Consider the following 21,918-nt stretch of genomic DNA (forward strand, 5'->3'; position numbering starts at 1 on the left):
GCCGCCTGGCCACGGATGAAGGGCACGGGGAAAAACCGGGGATGGCGCTTGAACAATCGCCTTTAATCGAGCGATTTTGTGACAAATACGACCCCAGACCCATCCTGCGCCCAAATCAGTTTGCAAACCAAAGAATTTCGGAGTACAACACGTCCCATTTCAGCGCTTTTCTCCATTACCTTATATGGCAGGGCAGAGATATATCGTGCCTGGATTCAATAGGCTGGCCGCTGCCGCTCTGCTTACGGGCTTCATTTTAACCCTTATGCTGCTGAATTATTTTGGAGGCAGGCAGAAAACATCGGCTTCATTTTTGATTGTCATTTGACACCATCTGCGCGCCAAAAAGTAACGAAATTTTCTTCCGCTGAGGTGCTTCTTGGCGCACGTTACGAATTTACGCGCAAAAACCGCGAGGTTTACGCAACGCAAGGGGCTTGTGTTTCCAATTAAATCCGCATAAATCAGTTGACCTTGTGCGGGAGGCATTTACAGTACATCATTATGTTAACCCGTGATCTAGGATGTGTTGCTGCCTGTCTCAAAAGTAGCGTTTTAAACCACAGACAATAGAGAGGATTGTAAAAAAAAGAAAAAGGGTTTGGCGCTTTCAGTGGATGAATTGTCAGAAAGATGGAAGCTGCATCCTTGTCAGAAAACAGTTGATGGCTCCACATTGTTTGACACATAAGTGTGACCCATATTTCTCTTTGAGCTCCCAGCAAGAAATTCAACTTTCAGGGTGACAGAGCTGACAGCTCTGGCACTTTTTACGGGGCTTGTTAACTTTCTATCCTCCTGTGGCCAAAACTCCTGACAGGTGATGAAGGACGAGTTATTTTCAGCTGACCAAGGTTCACCTTTTTGCTGCTAAAGACAAACGACTGAGTCTTTTGCATCCAAATGCGCCATCTTCATATTGGATTTGATCCAAAATTTGGATTGCACTGCTGAATTATTGTAGAGACAATTTGAATTTTAAACACCCCCCTTGCAGTCTCAGGATGGACCCCCCAACCTTTCTGCAAGGTCTCCCCCTCCCCCTCCTGACGTCACGCTCCGAGTCGAAGCTGCTGCACGAAAAGAGCTGCTCGCAGCCGCAGCGCTGTGAATGTGTTTGTGCGCGCGGAGAGTGAGACAGGAGCGGAGGGAGACACAGTCGGAATTTGGAGGAAAAAAAACTGGAAACACGGTGGCGAGCGCGCACGGAACGGAACGGCACGCACAGAGCGGGATACGCCAGCGTTCCCCACCCACCCACTCCACTGCGATCGGACTAATCCGAGAATGGAGCTGCCTGCCGCCGGCGAGCACGTCTTTGCGGTGGAGGGCATCGAGAAGAAGCGCCTCCGAAAGGTAAGCGGTGGTTGCTGTGGAGGTTGGAGACATGGAGGCGCCAGGTATGGAGAGATGTTGCATTTGCACACGAGCCTCACCGTATTTCTTCTCCGCAGGGGAAGATCGAGTACCTGGTCAAGTGGCGAGGATGGTCCCCTAAGTAAGTAAACGCACCTGAACGCACGTAAACGCATGATGAATCCAACGGTTTGGAGGCAAATCAAGTGCACGATAGGACGCCGCAGCGCGCAGGCTGCGGGTGTTTATGTGCGGGTGTGTAACTGGGGGAGCGCGCTCGGTATGCGGCTCGGTCTGTCCGCGGATGCCTTCACTAATTTATGCGAGGGAAGGGGGAAGGCAGAGCCATGTAATCCCGTTTTAATTATTTCTGCTCTGCCAGCGAATTTACGAGACAGCGCTGCTAAAATGGCCGACTCCATGTTGGAGCTGGAGAAGCGCTTGGAGCGCACACTTTAGCCTATAATACACCCCCCCTCCTCCCCCTTCCCGCACTTGAACGTCTTAGAGGTTGGATGAGCTGCTGCGGGACATCCAGATCTTTAGATTTCTGTCCCTCTTTGCGCAAATCTAAAGTGTAAATACAAAAAAATGACATGATAGGTGGGTGTTTTTGTTTTCTTCACCTTCAACTACAGTCTCACCTGTTTGGGTGGATGTGATGACTCTTCTGTGTGGTGGGGGTGAGTGCTGCATGTGACAGCATGGTGACATGTGTTTGCTCCTCTCTGCAGATACAACACGTGGGAACCGGAGGAAAACATCCTTGACCCACGCCTGCTGGTCGCGTTTCAACACAGGTGAGATACGTGGACTTTAGACGAGGCCCTCTCAGGCTCCACTCCAGCCATGAACATATAAGGGCATAGGAGGAGGGACTGACTTTTCCCCCCTCCCACCACCTAAGGAGGACTCTCCCCTTTTGTGTGTGTGTGTGTGTGTGTGTGTGGGGGGGGGGGGGGGGGGGGGGTTTGTGGAACTGGGGGCACTTTTGGATGTGGAAGAAGACTGATGTGGCTCGGCCTGTGAAAACCAAAACTGTGCAGCAGTGTTCCCATGAGGCTGGGTTATGTGCTGAGGCAGGTGGTGATGTGGGAGAGTGGAGGGTACAAGCACAGCTGTGGTTTTAACTTCAGGCCTCAGACCCCAGGCTTGTTTTTTTTCCTGTTCCCCCCAACTCCACCTTGAGACGTGCACTAATCTTCCCGTAAAGTGGATCTCTGACCTGAAAAACAGCTGGAAGCTCCCGAATCTAATGAATTGAAATGCTGCCGACCTTGTGTCCGCCCCTCCTCTGCAGCCCATCGGGCCTGTGAGATATGGAGACGCTCTGTGGGCCGGCGGGCTGCACCAGGGACTGAGTGAAGACGTGATGGCTGGGGAAAGGAATTCGCTTCTCTGAAAAGGCTAATTGACACGCAGCGCTCTTCAACGTTTTCAGTGTACCACTCTCATATTCCCCTCTCAGCCCGCATGCGTGTGTGTGTGTGCTGATGGTCATGGAGAGCTGCCTCTGTGTATGGATTCCTCTCTGCTCCCAGTGGAGGGGGGATGGGATTCAACTAGGGAGTCTGTAATTGCCAAATCTTGTGTGAATAGGGGTCACCCTGTTAGGCGCTGTTTGAAATCTTACACATTACACTAGCTGTTTATTTTTCCTGGCAGCTCTGATAGTTTTAACATCTGTAGCAGAAGGCAAAACGACAGGCCGGGTTCTGCGCCTGTTTACAGCTGGCCTTCACCCACCGCTGGTTATTTATGAGCCAATGATGAGTCAAGGTTTATATCAGGGAGCAATATTTCATGCGTGGCAGCAGTGCTTGGGCTCAGCGCTGCAAAAATAATCCTGTATTTATGAGGAAGATGGTGTTTTTTCTGCAAAAGACTTAAAGGTGTGTTGCTTTTTTCAAATCCCAGAGGTGCTCCACGTTGGTGTATTTATGCTTTTTTTTTTCGCTTTACCTTGTGACCCTAATTAGAGATGTGCTGCAGAAAGAGGAAGGCTGTGCTGCAGGAGGGAGGATGTTTAAAAGACGGGGAGACATTCTCCCTGCTGCTGCCTTAATTGAATTTCTCTAGGATAATGAGAATATGGAATGGGCCGATTACCATGGAGAGCTATGCAAATAAGGACCACAATGCTTTGCAGCAGCATCCGTGTGAGCATTCATTAGCCCCTCTGAATGACTATTCCACTTTTGACCTTGAAAAGGTGAAGAAACGAGTGCTCAGACGATGAGCTTGTGAGGTTGTGTGTGGTTTAAGTAGGGTTCTTGTGTTAAAATGTGCCTATAATACAAGTTTGTTTATTTTTTCCACAGAGAGAGGCAGGAGCAGCTGATGGGGTATAAAAAACGAGGGCCAAAGCCAAAGCATCTTCTGATTCAGGTAAATAAAGTGTTGTACAGTGAGGTGTCATGGTTAAATCATTCCGACTGAACCCACATTATCTTTGTCATCTTTCTGCCTCGTGTGGCATCTGCACACTGAATAGTATTTTATCAAGGATCTTTTCTGTCTCCAAATATTTTCAACCCCAAGACAGAAATTGCTGCAAAAAAAGTAGCTTTCTGCGTCCCTTTCGGTGCCTGAACCACACTTCGAGCCAAACGTGATTATATATTTGGAGAGCCCAAGCTGATTGCTATGTGGCGTCACTTTTAAGAGGCAGAGCCGACTGTCAGAGTCACACGTGTCCGGTAGTCTGGGATGAAGGGTGACATGTCTGGTGGCACTTCCCTGACCTCGGGTCACAGCCGTAGTTTCTTGAGCGTTCCGCTGCGGTGCCCCTCTGACAACCACGGGGTCAGTCTGTATGGCGTGGAGGGGGAGGTTTGGGGCTTGAGGTGGGAGGGAGGCTGTGAGCTGCATTCTGATTGGATGATTCTTTTAGATACAAGTATGAATGAAAAACTAGAGTTGGGTCTGTCAAAATACTCAATTCAGTCTTTGGAGGCTTTGGAACTTTTAATATTAATTGATTAAAATGAATATTACAAAACAAATTGAATTTTGGTATGTTTTTGGACAATTGAATACTTAAATGGAGTAAATGTTTATTTAAGATTCTTACATTAAAACAAACAAAAAAACATTTTTTAACTAATGAATTGGCATTTCAATTTTGAGAGAAGATTTTATCTCTAATGGAAAAAAGAATTAGCACTTTTTTGGCAATTTTGCTTTTCAGAAATTACCTCTATGATTTCTAAGCCATTAAACAGCTGTTTTGTGTTTTTGTACCTCTGGGAGCTGAGTCTGACAAATTACTCTAAAGTCAAAGGGAGGATGTGAGCTGGGATTTGTCTGTCTAGATGAGACTTCCCCCTATTACTGTTGCAATATGGGCGCTCTGGGTTATCATTTTTTCAGGAATTCCGATTTTAAACCATTTTAAATTTTAAAAAATGGTCTACTTCATCTCTCTCTCTTTTTTTTTTTTAGGTCCCCTCATTCGCTCGGAGATCCAGTATTCCTGCAGGTCTCGAGGAAACATCTCAGGAAGTGGAAATCACTCCAAAGTCTGATTCAACCCAGGTCCAGCGCTCCCAGCCCCAGCAATACCAGCTCAACAGCAAAAAGCACCATCAGTACCAGCCCAGCAGCCAGGAGGTTCCAGCCGATCCGCTCCCCAACAGCAAGAAGAGGCTAATCTACCAGCTGAACAGCAAAAAGCACCACCACTATGAGCCTGACCCACACATGTACGACATTCAGGCTTCACGCCTCAAAGAGGTGGTCAAAGTCCAGGAGGCAGCTACCAAGCCAGCAAACCCAGGCTGGAACCTGCCTCTGGCTCTGCAGCAGAAATGGGTTCGGGACAAAGACACTGGCTGCCTGAATAAAGTCAAGGAGCTGGCTGTGGAAGTGAGGAAACCAGCTGTTAAGGAGAGCGAGAACGCGCTGAAGCCCAATCCTAAGGATGCGGCTTTGCCTACGGCGGTCAGCAGCAAAATGAAGATAATCAAGAATAAGAACAAAAACGGACGGATTGTTATCGTCATGGGGAAGTACATGGACAAGGTTCATGGAGCGAAGGGGAAACACGGGGAGTCTTCAAAGGAAGGCGACTCCCAGAGCACCAAACCGCCTGAAAACGGGAGTAAAATGGTGGAACTTTCTGGGAGTGGACTCTGCGATAGCAGTTCCGTTTCTGCTGCAGAGCATCTCATGAAGTGTTCACCCAAGGACAGGCATTTCTCCAAACCATCACCAAGCACTGCTGAGGAATACAACACAGAAGTGGCTCGCGGTCAAGCGGATTTACCAGAAGACCTGCCTCTGCAGCTGACCGCCAGCTCCCCTCCAACGTCTTGGACCGTTGACACCAACATTCCAACTCCTACGGCTGTGGACCAGATCAGGATCCCATCCTTTCCCAGCCACCGCAAGCGGAAGCTCTCAGATCCCGTTGAGGACAGGAATGTTCCTAAAACCTTTCTAACGTCAAGGAGTTTAAGCATGCCCAGCACTGTGGTCGCGCCCCCTCAGGACAAACCCATGGACTTACACTGCAGCGGTCCACGCCCCAGCGTTTGTACATACGATGCGGCGGGCAACCAGGAGGAGCCAATGGACCTGAGCTGTCCAAAAAACAGGTCCGCGCTTGACGCCAAAGCGCAGCCAGAGCCCGACTCTGAGGCGGCTGTCAAAGACACGCCTACTGTGACGGAAGAAACACAGAAATCCACAGAGAAATTGAATGACCCGCCGAAAAACATCTCCCCATTCATGGGAAACATCATCATTACCGATATCACAACAAACAGTCTGACCGTCACCTTCAAAGAGTTTGTCTCTTTTTGAGAAACTTTCTATCGTTTGGGATTCCTGTTCATATGTTTATATGTAAAAAAAAAAAAAACTACTAAAAACATTTGGATTTTTGTACATAAAGAAATTTTTAATTTATCACTCAAATTCCGTATGTTTCTTATAATGTTTTTTACAGTAACTCCTCTGTGATGTTGTAGCGAAGAAAGTGCCCTCGAGGATTTGAGCGTTCACGTGGAAAAACTCCACATAAAAAACTGTTTATTCGTCAAACTTAATTGCTGTTCTTTCCTGTACCAAACCTATAACCTGGATGTATGAAGGATTATATATGTTTTTAAAAAAGAAAAGATAATATATCTTATTTTGGTCTTAGAGGATGTTCTGGGTGTATAGCAATCAGAGATGAAACTGAAGCACTTAATGCATTTCCATGTCTTCTGTGCCACATGGTGAAGAAAGAAAGTCTTACTTCAGAGATCTTTCTCATTCCTTTTTATTCTTGACAAACAGCTGCCTTTTGAGGGAAATTTTTTTGTGGCTCCAGAAGTCCTGTCACGTGAATCCCAGTGTAGACACACTAAATCATATTTTCACTCCTTATGAACTACCAGCATTTCTTCTCCAGGCTGCATATTTTACATTTAAGATGTTTTATGGCTACAAATCAGATGCTAACTAACAAAATTGGATTCAGAAGTGAGTTTGTGTTCAGATGCTCCTTTTGATTTGTTTACCTCCCATGTTTTGGGTTTCATCTCATGTTAAAGCTATAATCTGAAGAATGCATGTGAGCACTGCTTTGTTTTTCATGGAAGCTGCCGGGGTCATTGATGAGACTTTGTACGCAGTTACATGCGATCCAGTTAAAACCAAGAGGTTTCTTTGTATGCTGCTGAAATGTCAGAGATGTTGGATGTAACCCACATTGAAGTCTGAATGGCCTTCGGTGCACAATAAATGCAAATCCAGCCAGAATGCTAAAATGCTTTAAAACAAGAAACAGGAATGCATATTTATTGACATATGTTCAAAAAAGCAGTTAGAAGGAGTTCGCTGCATCAAGTTGCAGCTTCACCTTATTGATTTTCAGTCAAATTGCTCCTCTTTTCTATATATATTTTTTTCTTTTTGCACTCTGAAAAGATTGTCATAAAAGTATGTTCTATCAGGAGTTTGCTGACCTTTCCGTTACGCTTCTCCGGTGAAATATTTCACAATAAAGAGAGAGATTTGACCTCAAACGTTTTCTTGTGGCTATTTCTTTTCATGCTTGCATCTCTAGATTTTTCCACTGCTATGTGTGTCATTGTTGATCTTGTTTTTGTGAAGAAGAATGAAGCATTAAATACGACAAATACAAACTTGTGTGGCAAGAATAGGATAACAGATCATGTTGCATAATCAAAAGCCCTCCTGCACAAAGGACTCTCTGTATTGTTGAACTGCTTCGGTCACTTGTATTATTAAAACCTTCTCCGTGCATTATTCTACCTCTTTGACCTCCAACAGGAATGTAAACACACTACTTGAGTGGAGGAGTGCAGGGGAAGCTGTTATGTAACGCTTGAGTTTTGGAAAAGGCTTCAATGGAGCATGGAGGACATTTATTGAAACCTGTCGGCTTGTGAATGCATGTTTTATTTTTGACAAATCTGTTTAGAAGGCCTGTGTCACAATAATGTAAAATTTTTCCCAACTTTTTCTCCAAGAAAGAATGATTTAGAAACTGAAGTTTTGTTGTAGGGGCATGTGAAGCTTAAGTACAGATTGTGAGTAAAAGGAACATTTATTGACCCCCAAAATGGGATTGGGGCTCTTTTAAGTCCTCGTGGAAGCCAGGAGATAAAGTCAGAAAAAAGTTGTCAACTTTTTTATTGATTGAGGCCAAAGCAAAGATTGAATTAAATAGTCTGCTCGTTTTTGAAGTCACACTAAATTTTGACTGTTTTGCTCCTAACAATTTCTTCAATTTGTTTTGTAACTTCATTTCCAACAATGAAAATAACTTGGAAAATGGTGTGAATTTGGTTCCAGATCTGCTCTGATTTAGAAACTTCTATAGGTCTGAACCTTCAGCACAGGCAGTGTGGACTATTAATCAACCACGTCTCCAGTTTAACTAAAAGGAAATCATATAGAAACCAAGAAATGAAACCATTTGGGTTGTGCTGAACAATAATTGCACACTGATTTTGCGTCAAAATGTCAAAGCCATCGTGTCTTCAGGCCTCTTGAAGCAGCTGTGAGAACGCATCTATAGAAAAGTGAAACAGCGTGGAGCGGGGCGGCATATTTATAGACAGAGTGTGATGTTTCACATTCCCTCTTTATCGTGCAGCGGCGGCTTCAGTCTGCGCAGAGCAGCTCTCCTCGTGAGGGTCATGCCTCTCATTAAAATCTCAGCGAGGGACCTGCTGCAGGCCCGCGGCGTCTCCTTAGCCTTCACAAATAAACGCACGACTGACACTGTGCCTTTTGTTTATTTGCTTCATCCTTGTTTGATGATTTTCTTTCATTTTGAAACTAATTATATGGCCTTGTAGGTTTGTGCGCTTTCATCCAAGAGGAAAATCTTTTTTTGGACGCATCAGGCCGCTTTTAAGTGATGCTTTCCCCCAAAAAAATCCAAAAGGCGTGTCGCAGCTTTAACACATTTCTTGAAAATGTTGTCGCCCTGCATGTAAGTAGGACAAGTGCGCTGCAGTTGCCCAGAAACCAGAGAGCCAATAATGTTCTTACAGAGGCAGCTCTGTTTATTCACGCACGCCTGCCGCCATTGCGGCTCATGCAGACTGACTTTTCATCGACGCGCAGCCAAATATGGAGCTCAAGAGCGCAGGCTCTGCGCGCAGCTGACTCCTCTCAGCGCGCACCAGATTCAGCCATTCTAGCGCCGACAGGAAATGTCGGTCTGCGCGCTATGAGTACCAAAATGGTGGTTCATATTTCCACAGCAGCCACAACGCATCTTTTGTCCGCGACGCGCCCGCCTTTGTCTGCGCCACTGCGGGGAAATTTTAACAGAGAGCAGCAGACGTGTCAGATCTGCGTTTATGGCTGAAAATTCATAAAGGAGAAATGGCTGCTGCGTCATGCACCTCTCTGCGAGCAGGCAGACTGTCCTTCCTGTTCGTGTCTGACTTAACACACATCTGCCGGAATATAATTAAACCCCACCACCCCATAAGCTTTCATAATGACCGAAAACGAATAAAAATCGGGCTGCCTGCCTGCGGACCGCGCCTCATAAAGGTGAAGGTGGATCCATTATTTGGGTTTTTCGGCACCACGACGAGTCGAGTCAGAACAGAACAAGAAAACGCATTTCTTTCGAGAGGAAAGTCGACCTGAATCACGTCTGGGGAGAATTTCCGACACAACTACTAGCGACACTGTGTCCTTTCACCAAATTTGGACCGCGCTAAAGAAAGAAAGACGTCAAGTAGAAAGAAATATAGATTAAATCCAATAAAAACAACAATTTGGATCTACAACGATATTAAACCACACCTACTCAAAGATTCGGTCCCAACATTACGCGTGATGTTCTATAGGCTGACGACTGACCTGTGAACATGATGATACTTAATTAAACCCGTGCTGACCCATGCAGGCTGCTTACAGTCCAACTGAACAAATGAATGATTTTTTTCCCCGTATTAACTCCATCAAAAAAGGTTTAGTTGTGGGGTTAATTTGTTACCTTATTCAGTCATGGTTTACCTTATTTGTCATCCTTTTCGTTTCAGTTCTGTGCAGAGTGTGGATGCCATCAAGGACTTGTGCTGTGTAAATACATGAAAATAATTAGAGATTTAAGTGGATGCATACAGAAAAAATTCATAAAAATGTTTACATCTAGTGACAATTATTCCTTTAATTATTTAGATTCATGCAGGAAAGAACAGCTGAGGCCCCAAATGAACTCAATGTAAAAAAAAGCTCCAAATTTCTTTTGCTTTTTGTGTGGTATAAAAATTAATAATACTCATGTCAATAATAAATATTATTTTCTTTATTATTTACAAACTATTTCTCTCTTTGCGCATTTTATTGTGGTTAAAGAGAAGAAATTATAAATAATTGTTTTTTCTAAAACCGTGAAATCTTCACAATGCCCATATATGGACTGAGACTGAAAGAAAAATTTCAAAAAATTACGTTTAATGGGGAGAAAATATGAAAAATGAATCATCTTTAAAGGTGTTTGAACATTATTTGAAAAAAGCAATAATTTTCTTGAAGCAGTTGTCCCAACACAGCTAATTAAGATTTATTTTAAACCTTCATTCTCTTACCTATGTTGCAGTATTTTGTGGACCATGTTAATTTATTTATTTGTTTTTTATGAATGTTTTAAGGAAAAAATTTGTAAATTGGCTAAAGGAGCTATACTGCGTGAAAAGGAAATGTTTTAGAGGCTGCGCATTACTCGTTTTTGATCACCTTTAGGCAAGAAACACCGCTCATCATCCAGCTCTGTTCATGTTCATCTTTCACGTGGTCGTGTGACACAAAAAACCTGACCTATCTGCACAATTTTTCCGACCCATCATAGCATAAATCTTTCTTTTAGAGAGCACCATTACTCATTTTGCCACTTTGTAAGTCATAAATGTTTTTTTCGAAAATTGCAGAGATGCTTTTAAAGCTTTCTGGGGATCATCGGGTGTTGTGCGCACACGCTGAAATGCTGCGCGCTGGTTTTGTTATTGCGCAGCGCAGAATCTCAATGAATGCGCAATCGCAGAGGCTCACCTGATGAGACTCGGAAAAAGTCAAAGTTAAAGACAAAGCGGTTCGAACTTTTACCTAAATTATCTGCGCGCGTTGACATCGAAGAAACAATTAATTTGAGATGAAATGTAATACTGGGAGTCATAGTTTTAGACCAAATTATTTTTTCATTTTTTGTGCGGCCTGTTTTAATTTTCTTTTTTAATATAGATGATTCACAATTATTCTGCTGAATTGTTGGCCTTGATATTTTCTGTAAGTTGCTTTAATAACTAGTTGTTTATGACCCACATGTTTTTAGTTTTTGATGTGACTAATTGTCCTCCGGCGTGAAACTCTTTAAAGCCCTCCGGGGACCTCTGTGGGGCCCGTGGCCCCCGTTCTGGGAGCCTCTCTCTCTGCTTGCTCCACGGTGCCAGACATTCCTGTACAGCAGCGCGGCAGCCGGAGCAGCGGGACTCCTCCCCCTCACTTACAGACCCGGAGCACGTAGCAGCAACAGAGCCAATGTGCTCCACCACGATCCGTCCTACCGACTGTGGCGCCTGGCAACAGAAAAGGACGTGATGACGTCCTCTCCAGATCACGTATTATGGGATGTGCGAAATTAAACAACCCCGAAGGAGGACGAGAGGGGAAACCAAAGAAAAAGAAAAAAACAAAAAAACAAGCGCGGCACGGATCAGCGACGTGCATGGTGAATCATGGAGCTGTCTGCTGTCGGCGAAAGCGTCTTCGCAGCCGAGTCCATCATTAAACGGCGGATCAGACGGGTATTCGCCGCTCTTTTTTGACGGCCAGCCTCTTCCTTTATCTATCACGCAAGCGCGTCTTCTTCCAGGTCGACGTGCAGCTGTCTGATAACCTAAATGTGTATCTGATCTGTTTTGCAGGGTCGCTGGGAATATCTGGTAAAATGGAAGGGTTGGTCTCAGAAGTGAGTGTTAAAGGCGAGGCTGTGAAGCACAGCGCTCCATCCTGGCCGCTCGCAACAACTGCAGCACCTAAGAGTGTGGCTTCAGCTTGTGGTTGTTTTCTTCTTTTCCTATGTTTGTTTGCGTTGCGCATCATTTGGCGCAGTCTGTCGCACGTCTTGCGGCTTTTGCGCAACATTCTTGTGGTAAAACGTCCGCCGCCGCAGAGCTACCCACTTTCTGAAGAGCACATAGCTTTAGCGGATTCGGGCTTTCACCATGCGTCACTGTCCGCGACGTTGCCTGCAATTTGAGCGGCCGGATTGCTTTCCAAAAAGTACTGTTCATGATGTCATGTTTGAACTGCAACCCCCGCCCCTTCTCGCTTGTTGTCACACAGGTACAGCACATGGGAGCCGGAGGAAAACATTCTGGACGCGCGCCTCTTTGCCGCCTTCGAGGAGAGGTGAGGCTTCATTTGACAGCGCGCTGCTGTAGGCCTCTCTGCGCAAACTCGAAAGCACAGTGGTATGGGGCGCAAATTTGGTTATTAAATAATCCGGCTTCCCCCCGTAAAGAAGTGATTTCAGGTAGCAAAAAACTTATAGAAAGTGTGTTTGCACAAAGCCTCATTTTTGTTCAGCTAAACTAAATAAATCTAAGTCCATTGGATAGGTGTTTTTTTGTCATGTGGAACCTTTTTTTTTCTTTTAGTCAATGGTGAATAATTTGCGAGATTAAAGAATCTAGAGTATTATTATTTAATTTTAGGATTATTTACTCTTTCAGGGAGAAAGAAAGAGAACTGTTCGGTCCGAAAAAGAGGGGACCCAAACCCGAGACGTTTCTCCTGAAGGTGGGTGCATCTTCTCACCTCTTCAAATGCACAAAATGTTAATAGCAAATATGATTATTATTTTAGAAAAAAATCAATCTTACTTATTTTGAAACTCTTGAGCGAAGTTTAGATAAGATTAGGTTGATTTAATGCATCATTTATATTTACATTTAGAAGAAGGTTCTGCGGGATTTTAACTCAATAATATTTTTCTAGTAAACCTCATCATTAGTTTGAAAAGACTGAATAATTTTATTTCCTGTCCTCAGGCCAAAGCCAAAGAAAAAACGTATGAATTTAGGATGGAGTCTCCCAGAGGAATCCAGGTTTCTTATCCTGTCCCGGAGCCCATTGTGACCCCAAGGGCCAGAGAGGGTTTACGCACCGTGGTGCCCACTCTCTTCCCTCCGAGTGCGATCAACAGAGGCGAAAGCGTCCACGTCTTCACTCCAGAGCCGGAGAGGAGGCCCAGACCACCTCCACCTCCTCTCGGTGCTCAGGAGTCTTTACGTTTCCCTAAAAAGCGAGGACGCAAACCGAAGTGCTTGCATCATGAGAAACACGACGAGAGCGCCCCAGAGGAACCAGACGCCAAACGAAGGCTGCTGGAGGAGATGCCCACGGTTCCCCGGCGCCTCCATCATCGCGAGGAGACGTCAGAACACACTCTCATCCAGCTGACCAAACGGTTCCAGGAGAAGACGACTATCACACCCAAGGGCAGCAGTCAGCACAGACACGTAGGGGGCGCGAGGTTGTCTTACACCTGCGCCTTCAGTCCAGATGTGCGTAAAAGGGATCATGACTGTCTGAGCAGGATGCAGCAGAGCGCGCTGAGGCGCGCCGCGGAGGAGCGCAGGCTTCGGGCGATGGACAGCTGTGCGCTCCAGAGGCAAGTCGGTGTCACGTCACGGCCAGACCACGACTCAGCCCCACGCTCAGCCTCCTGTTGGACCCCCAGTTTCACCAACCTGGACAGCGTGACCGTGACTGACGTCACCATAAACCTACTGACGGTCACGGTCAGAGAGAGCAGCACGGACAAAGGATTTTTCAAAGAGGAGAGATGAGGATGTCAGCAGAGTTTCGTTGAATGCCCCACTAACAAACAGGCCCATAGTCATGCTATATTTTTTCTAGGTAAAAGTCAGTCATGTACTACAATATTTAATACAATCCTGAAAATAATAATAATAAAAAGAGAGAAGTCTACGCGTCATGCTTTCTCTGTTTTAATGTTTTCTTTCATTATTTCGATTTCTCATCTATTTGTGTATTTTTTTCAACTAAAAACCTCAACCTTTATTCAAATTTCATGTTTCTTTTCAACACAAGACATACTACAGAAAGAAGGGAACTGATCCTTAAAAAATACTTGAACATTGCAAACCTTTTTCTGAAAAGCGATCAACCTACTTAAACGGACTTATATATCCTTTTCAAAATAAAGCTTTGTTTCCAAAGCTTTATCCTTTTTAGTTCAGAGGTTTCTTTCTAGCTTGTTTGGTGGATTACAAATAAAAATATAATTGTGCATGATTCATGTGATATTTTGCAAATATTGTGTACATTTTTCTTTTAAAAGATGGTCTTTATTGTCAGATGAGACCCAATCCACGCAATGCATGCTCCCTTGTGTTAATGAAGTCAACTAAGAAAAAGTTACTGATAAATAAAGTAATTTTAAGAAATTACAGATGCCATTTGAACCTAAACAAAGCTTTAAAACCCACGACGCTGGTTCTAAGTGAAAATGCATCACCGCCAAAATGACCGGATATTATAGAAAAGTACAATTAGGCCTCAAAGTATCACTATTAAGTTCACTTTGAAATCATGAGGGCTGTGTTATGATATGATTTATCTTTTAAAAAATAGCTTCCCCCGCGTCTTTTGTGCCTTAACAATCAAAGATCGTCTTTTTAAAAACAGGTTAAGATCTCACAGAAACCTACGTTTCCCCCTTTGCTTTGTCTTCAGGCCCCGCGTGTTATAGGTGGACAGGAGGCCGTTTTTGTGGACACAAAGCCGCCATTCACCAGCTTCTCTTTGTCCCTCTGTGATACGTGAGCCAATCTGATCCTGTAAATCACTCTAGCTTTCCCTTTTTAAAATCAGATCCCAGGATGTTTCAGGATTAAGAGACAAATAGTGATAAACTTAAAAAAAAGAAGAAGAAAAATCCACAGCAAACGCGTCCTCGTGCAGTTGTGACAACATCTGGAAGAGCCTCTGCACATCTAAACTTCAACTCCGGCTTCATGTCCTGACTCAGGGTGTCCTGAAGCTTCTGATGTGTCTCTCCACCGTCACGGTCCACGGGGTTTGCCTCCACAAGAGGTCGCTACCACCACGACCTGGAACCGAATCCAATAACTCGACTCTAACCAGCCTGCAGGCTGAAATAGAGCCAAACTGCGCATGCGCAGTGAATTAGTGATCGACGAAAGCTGGATAAGACCCCGATATATTGAAGGTCGCTGAGTTACAGCCTCCTACTCCAGATGTGAGGCTGCATCAACCTGCCGCTAGATGGCACTCGAGCACAAATTCCTTTCCTTGTGTTGGGCTCCTGTAGATGTTTTGTTCTGCACAAATACAAATTTGAACATTTTCATTCACGTTAAAGTAAGACATTGAAGCCAGTTTGTTAAGAACAAAAAAATTGTTGATTTGGACAAATGAGTCACTTTTAACAAAGTGGTCATTCTTGACCAGATCATTACAGCCTCAATGAGGAGAACGCGTGTGCGAGGAAGGAATCAGGGAGGAGGGAGCATCCAAAGCAATGAATGATCTCAAAAGTCCTTCCTCCCAGCAGCTCCTCAGTCTCAGTTCCCTGCTCTGCAGTCTCACTTCAGGAGCTTTTACTTTCAGGTGTTGGAGATGTTGCTTAATGTGATCATTCCTTTCTGTTTTCTGGCTCTTCACGGCGCAGCGGATTTGTGCAACTGGACCGGAAGGTGAGCAAACGTCGGTCGCGTACAACTGAAGATCTCCCATTATCCGCTGGAGGGCATGATGGAACGTTTATGAATGCAAGAAATGCAAATGTAGAAGTGTATATTTATTACGGTATTTTGATCGATATCTACCATTTTATTAACCAGATATTTTAATGACTAAGAAATCTGGTGAGTCAAAAACATGTCCGTGTAAAAGACATTATGTATGGCGATTTATTCTCCTGAAACAGAAATCAACTAAATGTCAATTTTCATTTCTTTCCCCCTTGAATCCAGCGGCTTTGCATCAGCAGACTCCAGGGTTGTTTTTCAGGTGCGCCTGAGCTGCGCTGAGGGTTCGGTGAAGTGGCTGTACCCGGTTCAGGCTCTCAGGGTGGTCCTCGACCCCAAAGTGTCCTCTGCAAGGCGCAACAGAATCTGCATCAAACCGTTTGCATCCTCCGGAGGGGTCAGCATGTTCGTCGAGCGGGCGGGGAAGCTTCAGCTTATGCAAGAGCAGAGAGCGCGAGCTCGGCGCCAAGTGATCTGCTTCAGTGCGGATGGAGCAGAGAGGCCCGCAATCTACCTCCAGGCCAGTCCGAGGAGCAACGAGCTCTGGGGCAGACACGTGATCGGTTTTAGATACGAGCTGATGGGAAACAGGAGCACTGCGCCTCTCGGAGGGATGCAAGGTGCGTAAAATTCCACTCCAAATCATGGTGCATAGTTGTGTGCAGTTGCCAAAAATTGAACGAGTTATTCAAGTTAAAGGTTATTAGAAAACCTTTTCTAATAAAAGAAGATTCATCTCTTCTTACCGCATTCTCCAAAGTTGACTTTTTTTTAAATGTAAAAATTGTGATAAACGAATTTTTTATTGTTTGAGATTTTAACTCTGTCCTTTTCAAAGTTATTTCCGCTGCTTAGACAAGATAGAGGAGATGATCAAGTCTTTTACCTTTTTTCAAAGTGGAACTATACTTGCTCTTAAAGATTTGATGCAAATTTAAAGCGACAGCTTTGACCTTATTCAAGGAATTTAAGAACTCACAGATGTGTGAAGGGCGGAGGGTGTGGACTATTATTTAATTACAGAATCCAGTCCTGCCTTGCAGAGCGTGCAGCTGCTGGTCAGTCTTGTGTTTTGTCCTGCTTGTCTGGCTTCCATCAGGGCACAAAGCAAAGAGGACATAGCAGAGCTCAGGGTGGCTGGGGGGCAGCAGGCCACGAGGCCCATATTCATCTCTCAAATACTTTGTAGATTCCTCAAATACCTTATCATTGTGTGCGCCTGGCGATTAGCATTTATCCATGTGTGCGGGCCTGTCCCCCATGCGCTGATGTCATCCTACGTCCATAATAGACAGCTGCCTGTTTATCTTTTCTGTATTACTCGTCTGTCAGAGTGTTTGACTCCACAGCCCCTCGCTTCGGCTTGGGGTCATTCAATTAGCTGGATACAAAAGAAGTCAAACATGGGGTCAAGATTAGTGCGGATTTGATGGGGAGGTGGTGCGTGAGCAGAGCATTTTTGAGGGGAGCAAGCACATTCTTTCCTCTACACCCCACTTTGGCTGCAATGGGGATGAAAGAAGGTGGTATGTGAGGAGTTGGAGAGGTGTGACACCCTGCTCCAATCCCCGTCAGACTTTATGCTTTAATTTATGCATGCTCAGAGAGAGCTTAGAAAGATATTGTAGAAAACGTCTGTAAAGTTCCTGACCTTCTGGGATGACTCTTGTTTTCTGCAGCCTCATGTCGACCCTGCAGTGACGCAGAGCTGCTCATGGCCATCTGCAACAGTGACTTTGGTGGGTACATCCTGCTTAATAGAGCATTTCATTACACACAAATGGGGTTAATGTTGAATCATAAATTAGTTTTAAAGTAACTCAGTTTAGACAAACAAAAAAACGCAAACTCAGTTTAATAAAAAATGTATTCCTGAAGACAGAGGTTGAGTTGTTTCCACTGCTGATCACGAATCTGAGTAAATCCCTATAACAAGTGGAGTCCTGCAGGGATTTACAATCAGACCACTGCTGTTCAGTCTATTAAAAGGCTCCCTCCAGACCAGAATTCCTTTCCTCTGCTGGTCTGCTTTGTCGGTATGGAAGCTTGTTTGATCTCAGATTTGAAGCAAGCAAGTGAACGCGTGTGTAATTCATGTAACCCTTGTGCTATCTTAACGTTGGGAGTTGGGTCATAGACCCACTAGACAGTGTGCTGAACCTTTTTTCTTCAATGATTTGTGAACCTCTCTGGTGTCCATGGATTACATGAAATCTTTCCACCTTTATCCACCTTTGTCATGGTAGGGAGAACACATCAATGTAAGGGTGGGGTCATCTAAGATAGCACAAGGGTTAAGACCGACTCTGATGAAAATCCCATTTTTGGCATTTTTAAAATGTTCTTGTGGTATTATCCTGATGCTGGAGGACATATTACGAGCAAATAATCTCAAAATTGAATTTCAGAGTATTTCTGTACTCAAATCATTGGTAATAAGGAGCAGACAAAAAAATGCCTTTGGAAAAAGCTTGTAGCAGGGACGTAGGTGCTATAGGCCACAAGCTCCCTGCATCACTCCATTTCAAAGCATTCCCTAGCAAATAGATCCATGCACATCTTCATTTTCCTCGTCTGAGCTGGTATCTGACCCAAAACCGTATGATAGGATAGCTCTGACATTGCTAGCCATTTTTGTTGCATCTGTAATGTTAGGTTGGGGGTGTGAGGGGCTGTAAGCCAGCAGGAGAGAGTGTTAACAGATGGATGACAGGAAAAAGTGGCAGGCTTACTCCATGCCAACAGTCCCTCCCACACCTCAGAGGGAATGATCTAACTACTGCCGCTCTGCCGAAACTATGTCATAGAAAACAACACAGGCTTTTTGATTTTGCCTCGAATTTGAAGAATTATTATTAAAAAACTACTGGGAACGCTTTGTCAAAAGATAATTGGAGTGGGACTTTAATAATGTAGGATGAATAATCAAGCAGATCAAAAATGGAAGTTACACATAAATAGTGAGAGATACATGTTTTCTAATTCAAGGAGAAAAAAAGGAACCCATAGTTTAACTTCCTTAGACTCACTGTCCACATATGTGGACAAATATACACAAAAGGAGGTTGAACCTTTGAAGGGGTAGAACGCTTGGCAAAAATCCATGTGAGCCAGGAGAGGCACTATAGAAAACCCTAAATAAACTCTTTTTTTTCCCAGTGATTCGAGCTCATATCAAGAACGTCTCCCATGACCGACAGAGTCAGACTTCCTCAGTGGAGGTGTCAGCCTCCAGGGTGTATTGGCAGCGCAGTGGAGTGTTTGAGCAACAACTGGATCCATCTGCCTCTCTTCCCTCTCTGTCTTGGCACGGGCACATTCACACGCTGCTGGATTGCCACGTGAAGCCTGGGGATGGAGAGTTTCTCTTCACAGGGTCAGAACACTTTGGAGAAGCTTGGTTGGGTTGTGCCCCACGATACAAAACTTTCCTCTCCGTCTATGAAAAAGCCCGGCAGGAGCGTCGAAACTCCTGCGATTTCCCTCTGGGCTGAGACATGCCGGTGTCAGCAGCTACAACTCTCCGGAAGAAAGCACTGTAGGAACCTTGTTATGCTGTCATTCCAGTGAGGTGGCATCCAGCGTCACCAGCAGGGGTGACGCCGCAGAAATGCTGGAGAAAAACACAGAACAGGGGCAAACAGCGGGGCCCCCTGAGCCGAGGCTCTGAGAGGGCCAGCCTTTGTCCTCCATCGATGCCCTCAGTCCAGGGAGACCACGGAGGGGTTGGGTTGCCACTTTCTTTTTGTGGCGCTCCCCACTTTAACTGTTGTTCACTTCGCCGCCCCTGTGTGACAGTTGCCCTATGAACTGCAGCGGGGAGAAAATAGGAGCCCCTGCCATTTACGAACACCAGTTTGTGATTAGAGTTGTACATATAAGCTTGTAAAAGTGTGTTTTACTCAAATAAATGTCCAAATCCTCTTGTTCTGCCTCTGTCTGTGTTGCAAACCCACTTCTGAAAGATGTAAAAATGATTACATCTTTAATATCAAGCTGTTGAGGTATGTAAAAACTCGACTTCTTTTTTACACGAAAGATGAGTTCACACCTATTTAGCCCGTGGTGTTCACACTGGTGATGATCTGTCTTCACACATATTGTGCACAAGTAGGACGGGGCTTCTTCTTTTTCTACTGTTATAGCGCATGACATGTCCGCCACCTACAGTTGGAAGAGGCTTGGTGTGAAATATCGAAGTGCTGCAAATCTTGCAAATTTTGCTCCATGGCTTTTTCTTTCACAACTCTATTCTGATATATGAATATCATATATTGGATCAAACAAGATTTGTCTTCTACCCACTCCTTTTCTAGCACACTGTTTTGTTTTATCTGTCTTTTTTTTACTCTTGTGCTCTTTTCATTTTGTGTTTGTTTCAAATGAAAGACTTGGTGTCATAAAATTCCTGCCGAGCACAAACTGCAGTAATTCATTTCTCCTCCAGAGTCAATTTTTAAACGTCTGGCACTTCCGTTGATTAAAGGGGATGCTATCCATACCTCACTACCAAATCTGAGTCCTCGACAGGTCTAAGTTTGACCTGGTTTAACTTTAAATGTGTGTTCTATGTGAGTTTTGTACGTTGAGCCCAATATTAGTCTTAATAATGTGTGTAGCTATGCGTGAACGGGAGAGTTTTGAATGCGGGAGCACAACTTTTCATTGGAAGTGGCCGCTTGAACCCGCGTTGTTAACAGAGCTTCACAGGAAATGTTTATTAATTTTGAAAATTTAAATCTTTGTTTGCGGATTCATAACATATAATACCTCCAATTTTTTTAAATCTTTCAAAGCTGAATAAATGGTCAAGTTGTGTTAATCAATGGAAAAAAAAATCTTTCAATCCACCAAAATTATCGTCTTTTTCATAAAATTTAAACACAGAATGTGGAAAAAGCTTTTATAATTCTGAAGCTTTTTCTTCTCAGCCCAAGAAGATGAATAGACACATGTGAGGCTCCCAAAAGCCCAGGGATCCTCCCCCTTTATAGGAGAACTGGTAATTGACTTTTAAAGCAACTCCTTTCTGAGCTCCTCCACACTTCTCTCTGGCTGAGCAGAACCTCACAAATTGGTGTGTTGAACTTTTTACGAGGACTAAATAGGTCCCAATGAAAGTGTAAAAGACTGAGCGGTGAATGGGGCCCACACAATGGCCCTGCAGTGACAAGGCCCCCAGCAGACATAATGAGCAGAGTTCCAGCTGCTGTTATACATAAACCATCAGGGTTTGAGAATTCAAAGAAACCAGGGGGAATTTTTATTTTGCTTTGTGGAAAAATATACAGTTTTCAGACGAGCTGCATTTTAAGTCAAAAAATAATTTTAGCTGCTTTTGGTTTCTAATGCCAAAAATGTGGTGAGATACTAAAACTGTTATCAGATGTTTGCATCTGTGTCTCTGCATGCAGGATGTGGCCACAAAAGTGTCACATTTTGATAAATGTCACCCAAAAATCAAGTTTTCAATTGTGTTCAAGCACAGTTAGACTTCTCCTCTGGCAGCATTGTCCCAGGAGGCCACCGTGTCAAATTTGAAAATGAAAAATAATATCTCCACAGGCTCTCGATGCATCACTATTCTCCTCTCTGGGAATTCCAGCAGGCTCTCATGGGGATGGAAACCAGGAGGGCTCTGGCCCCGGAGCTGCTGCGTTGTGCACCGGCAGGAGTCCACTCAGACTGGGGGGTAATTGGTTTATCCCACCGCCTGGTCTGCTTTCCCATGTGGGCCACTGCTGCGGGGAGGCCCAGGGGTACAATATGGAAACAGCATGACACCCTCCAGGGCTGGAGCGGGCATTCACTGCTGCAGCAATAGGGAGCAAGAACGGCCTAGAAGGAACACAAAGCTGAAACAGAGATGTCTCTCTGCTTTGAAAGGGTCGCCGTTTGGTCTGCTTATAAATCTGGGCAGCATTTGTGGTTAAAAATGGGATGTAATTGAATTTTGAGTGAAGCCGTTTTATCCAGCCATCCATTTTCCAAATCTGTTCAATACCCTTTGAGGTCACAGGAAAGCTTTTTTATGTTTTGTTTTTTAATGATCTTTAATTCAAAAATAGAAAGTCTGTGAGATGCACATGCACTTGTCATCATTTATGGGCTTCATTTGTTCCTCCGGTATTAAATAAGTGTTGAAGTTTTGGTATTTAAAGCAGTTTGCCTTGTTCCATTGCCTTCAACAGAAAACCTACCACAATGCCTTGAAAAGCTCTTCAAAAGCTCAACATTTTGTGCATCATAAATTGCAACTCTTCCTTATTTTTCCTCCACG

The 21,918-nt window shown here is 44.4% G+C and overlaps 3 protein-coding genes across 3 annotated transcripts; all 3 read left to right on the forward strand.

Moving 5' to 3' along the window:
* The first annotated feature begins 1,053 nt into the window (after positions 1–1,053).
* LOC101160166 (E3 SUMO-protein ligase CBX4) lies at positions 1,054–7,373 on the forward strand. The gene is made up of 5 exons (XM_004071682.4): positions 1,054–1,356; positions 1,455–1,498; positions 2,091–2,156; positions 3,678–3,744; positions 4,801–7,373. Exons 1-5 carry the CDS (start codon positions 1,288–1,290, stop codon positions 6,160–6,162), a joined length of 1,608 nt encoding a protein of 535 aa, XP_004071730.1. The 5' UTR covers positions 1,054–1,287; the 3' UTR covers positions 6,163–7,373.
* A 3,975-nt stretch (positions 7,374–11,348) lies between these two features.
* LOC101160413 (chromobox protein homolog 8) lies at positions 11,349–13,840 on the forward strand. The gene is made up of 5 exons (XM_004071683.4): positions 11,349–11,642; positions 11,763–11,806; positions 12,184–12,249; positions 12,573–12,639; positions 12,891–13,840. Exons 1-5 carry the CDS (start codon positions 11,574–11,576, stop codon positions 13,689–13,691), a joined length of 1,047 nt encoding a protein of 348 aa, XP_004071731.1. The 5' UTR covers positions 11,349–11,573; the 3' UTR covers positions 13,692–13,840.
* A 495-nt stretch (positions 13,841–14,335) lies between these two features.
* LOC101161890 (meteorin-like protein) lies at positions 14,336–19,565 on the forward strand. Its single transcript, XM_004071457.4, has 4 exons — positions 14,336–15,584; positions 15,864–16,258; positions 17,318–17,377; positions 18,798–19,565. Exons 1-4 carry the CDS (start codon positions 15,508–15,510, stop codon positions 19,130–19,132), a joined length of 867 nt encoding a protein of 288 aa, XP_004071505.1. The 5' UTR covers positions 14,336–15,507; the 3' UTR covers positions 19,133–19,565.
* The last annotated feature ends 2,353 nt before the right edge of the window (positions 19,566–21,918 follow it).

This window comes from Oryzias latipes, chromosome 8, assembly GCF_002234675.1.
Source record: "Oryzias latipes chromosome 8, ASM223467v1".
NCBI lineage: Eukaryota > Metazoa > Chordata > Actinopteri > Beloniformes > Adrianichthyidae > Oryzias > Oryzias latipes.

Coding starts and splice junctions, on each gene's coding strand:
- LOC101160166 (XM_004071682.4), top strand. CDS start 1,288: ATGGAGCTGCCTGCCGCCGGCGAGCACGTCTTTGCGGTGGAGGGCATC. Junction 1,499..2,090: donor TGGCGAGGATGGTCCCCTAA/GTAAGTAAACGC, acceptor TCCTCTCTGCAG/ATACAACACGTGGGAACCGG. Junction 3,745..4,800: donor CAAAGCATCTTCTGATTCAG/GTAAATAAAGTG, acceptor TTTTTTTTTTAG/GTCCCCTCATTCGCTCGGAG.
- LOC101160413 (XM_004071683.4), top strand. CDS start 11,574: ATGGAGCTGTCTGCTGTCGGCGAAAGCGTCTTCGCAGCCGAGTCCATC. Junction 11,807..12,183: donor TGGAAGGGTTGGTCTCAGAA/GTGAGTGTTAAA, acceptor GTTGTCACACAG/GTACAGCACATGGGAGCCGG. Junction 12,250..12,572: donor TTTGCCGCCTTCGAGGAGAG/GTGAGGCTTCAT, acceptor TTACTCTTTCAG/GGAGAAAGAAAGAGAACTGT.
- LOC101161890 (XM_004071457.4), top strand. CDS start 15,508: ATGTTGCTTAATGTGATCATTCCTTTCTGTTTTCTGGCTCTTCACGGC. Junction 15,585..15,863: donor TTGTGCAACTGGACCGGAAG/GTGAGCAAACGT, acceptor CCTTGAATCCAG/CGGCTTTGCATCAGCAGACT. Junction 17,378..18,797: donor CATCTGCAACAGTGACTTTG/GTGGGTACATCC, acceptor TTTTTTTCCCAG/TGATTCGAGCTCATATCAAG.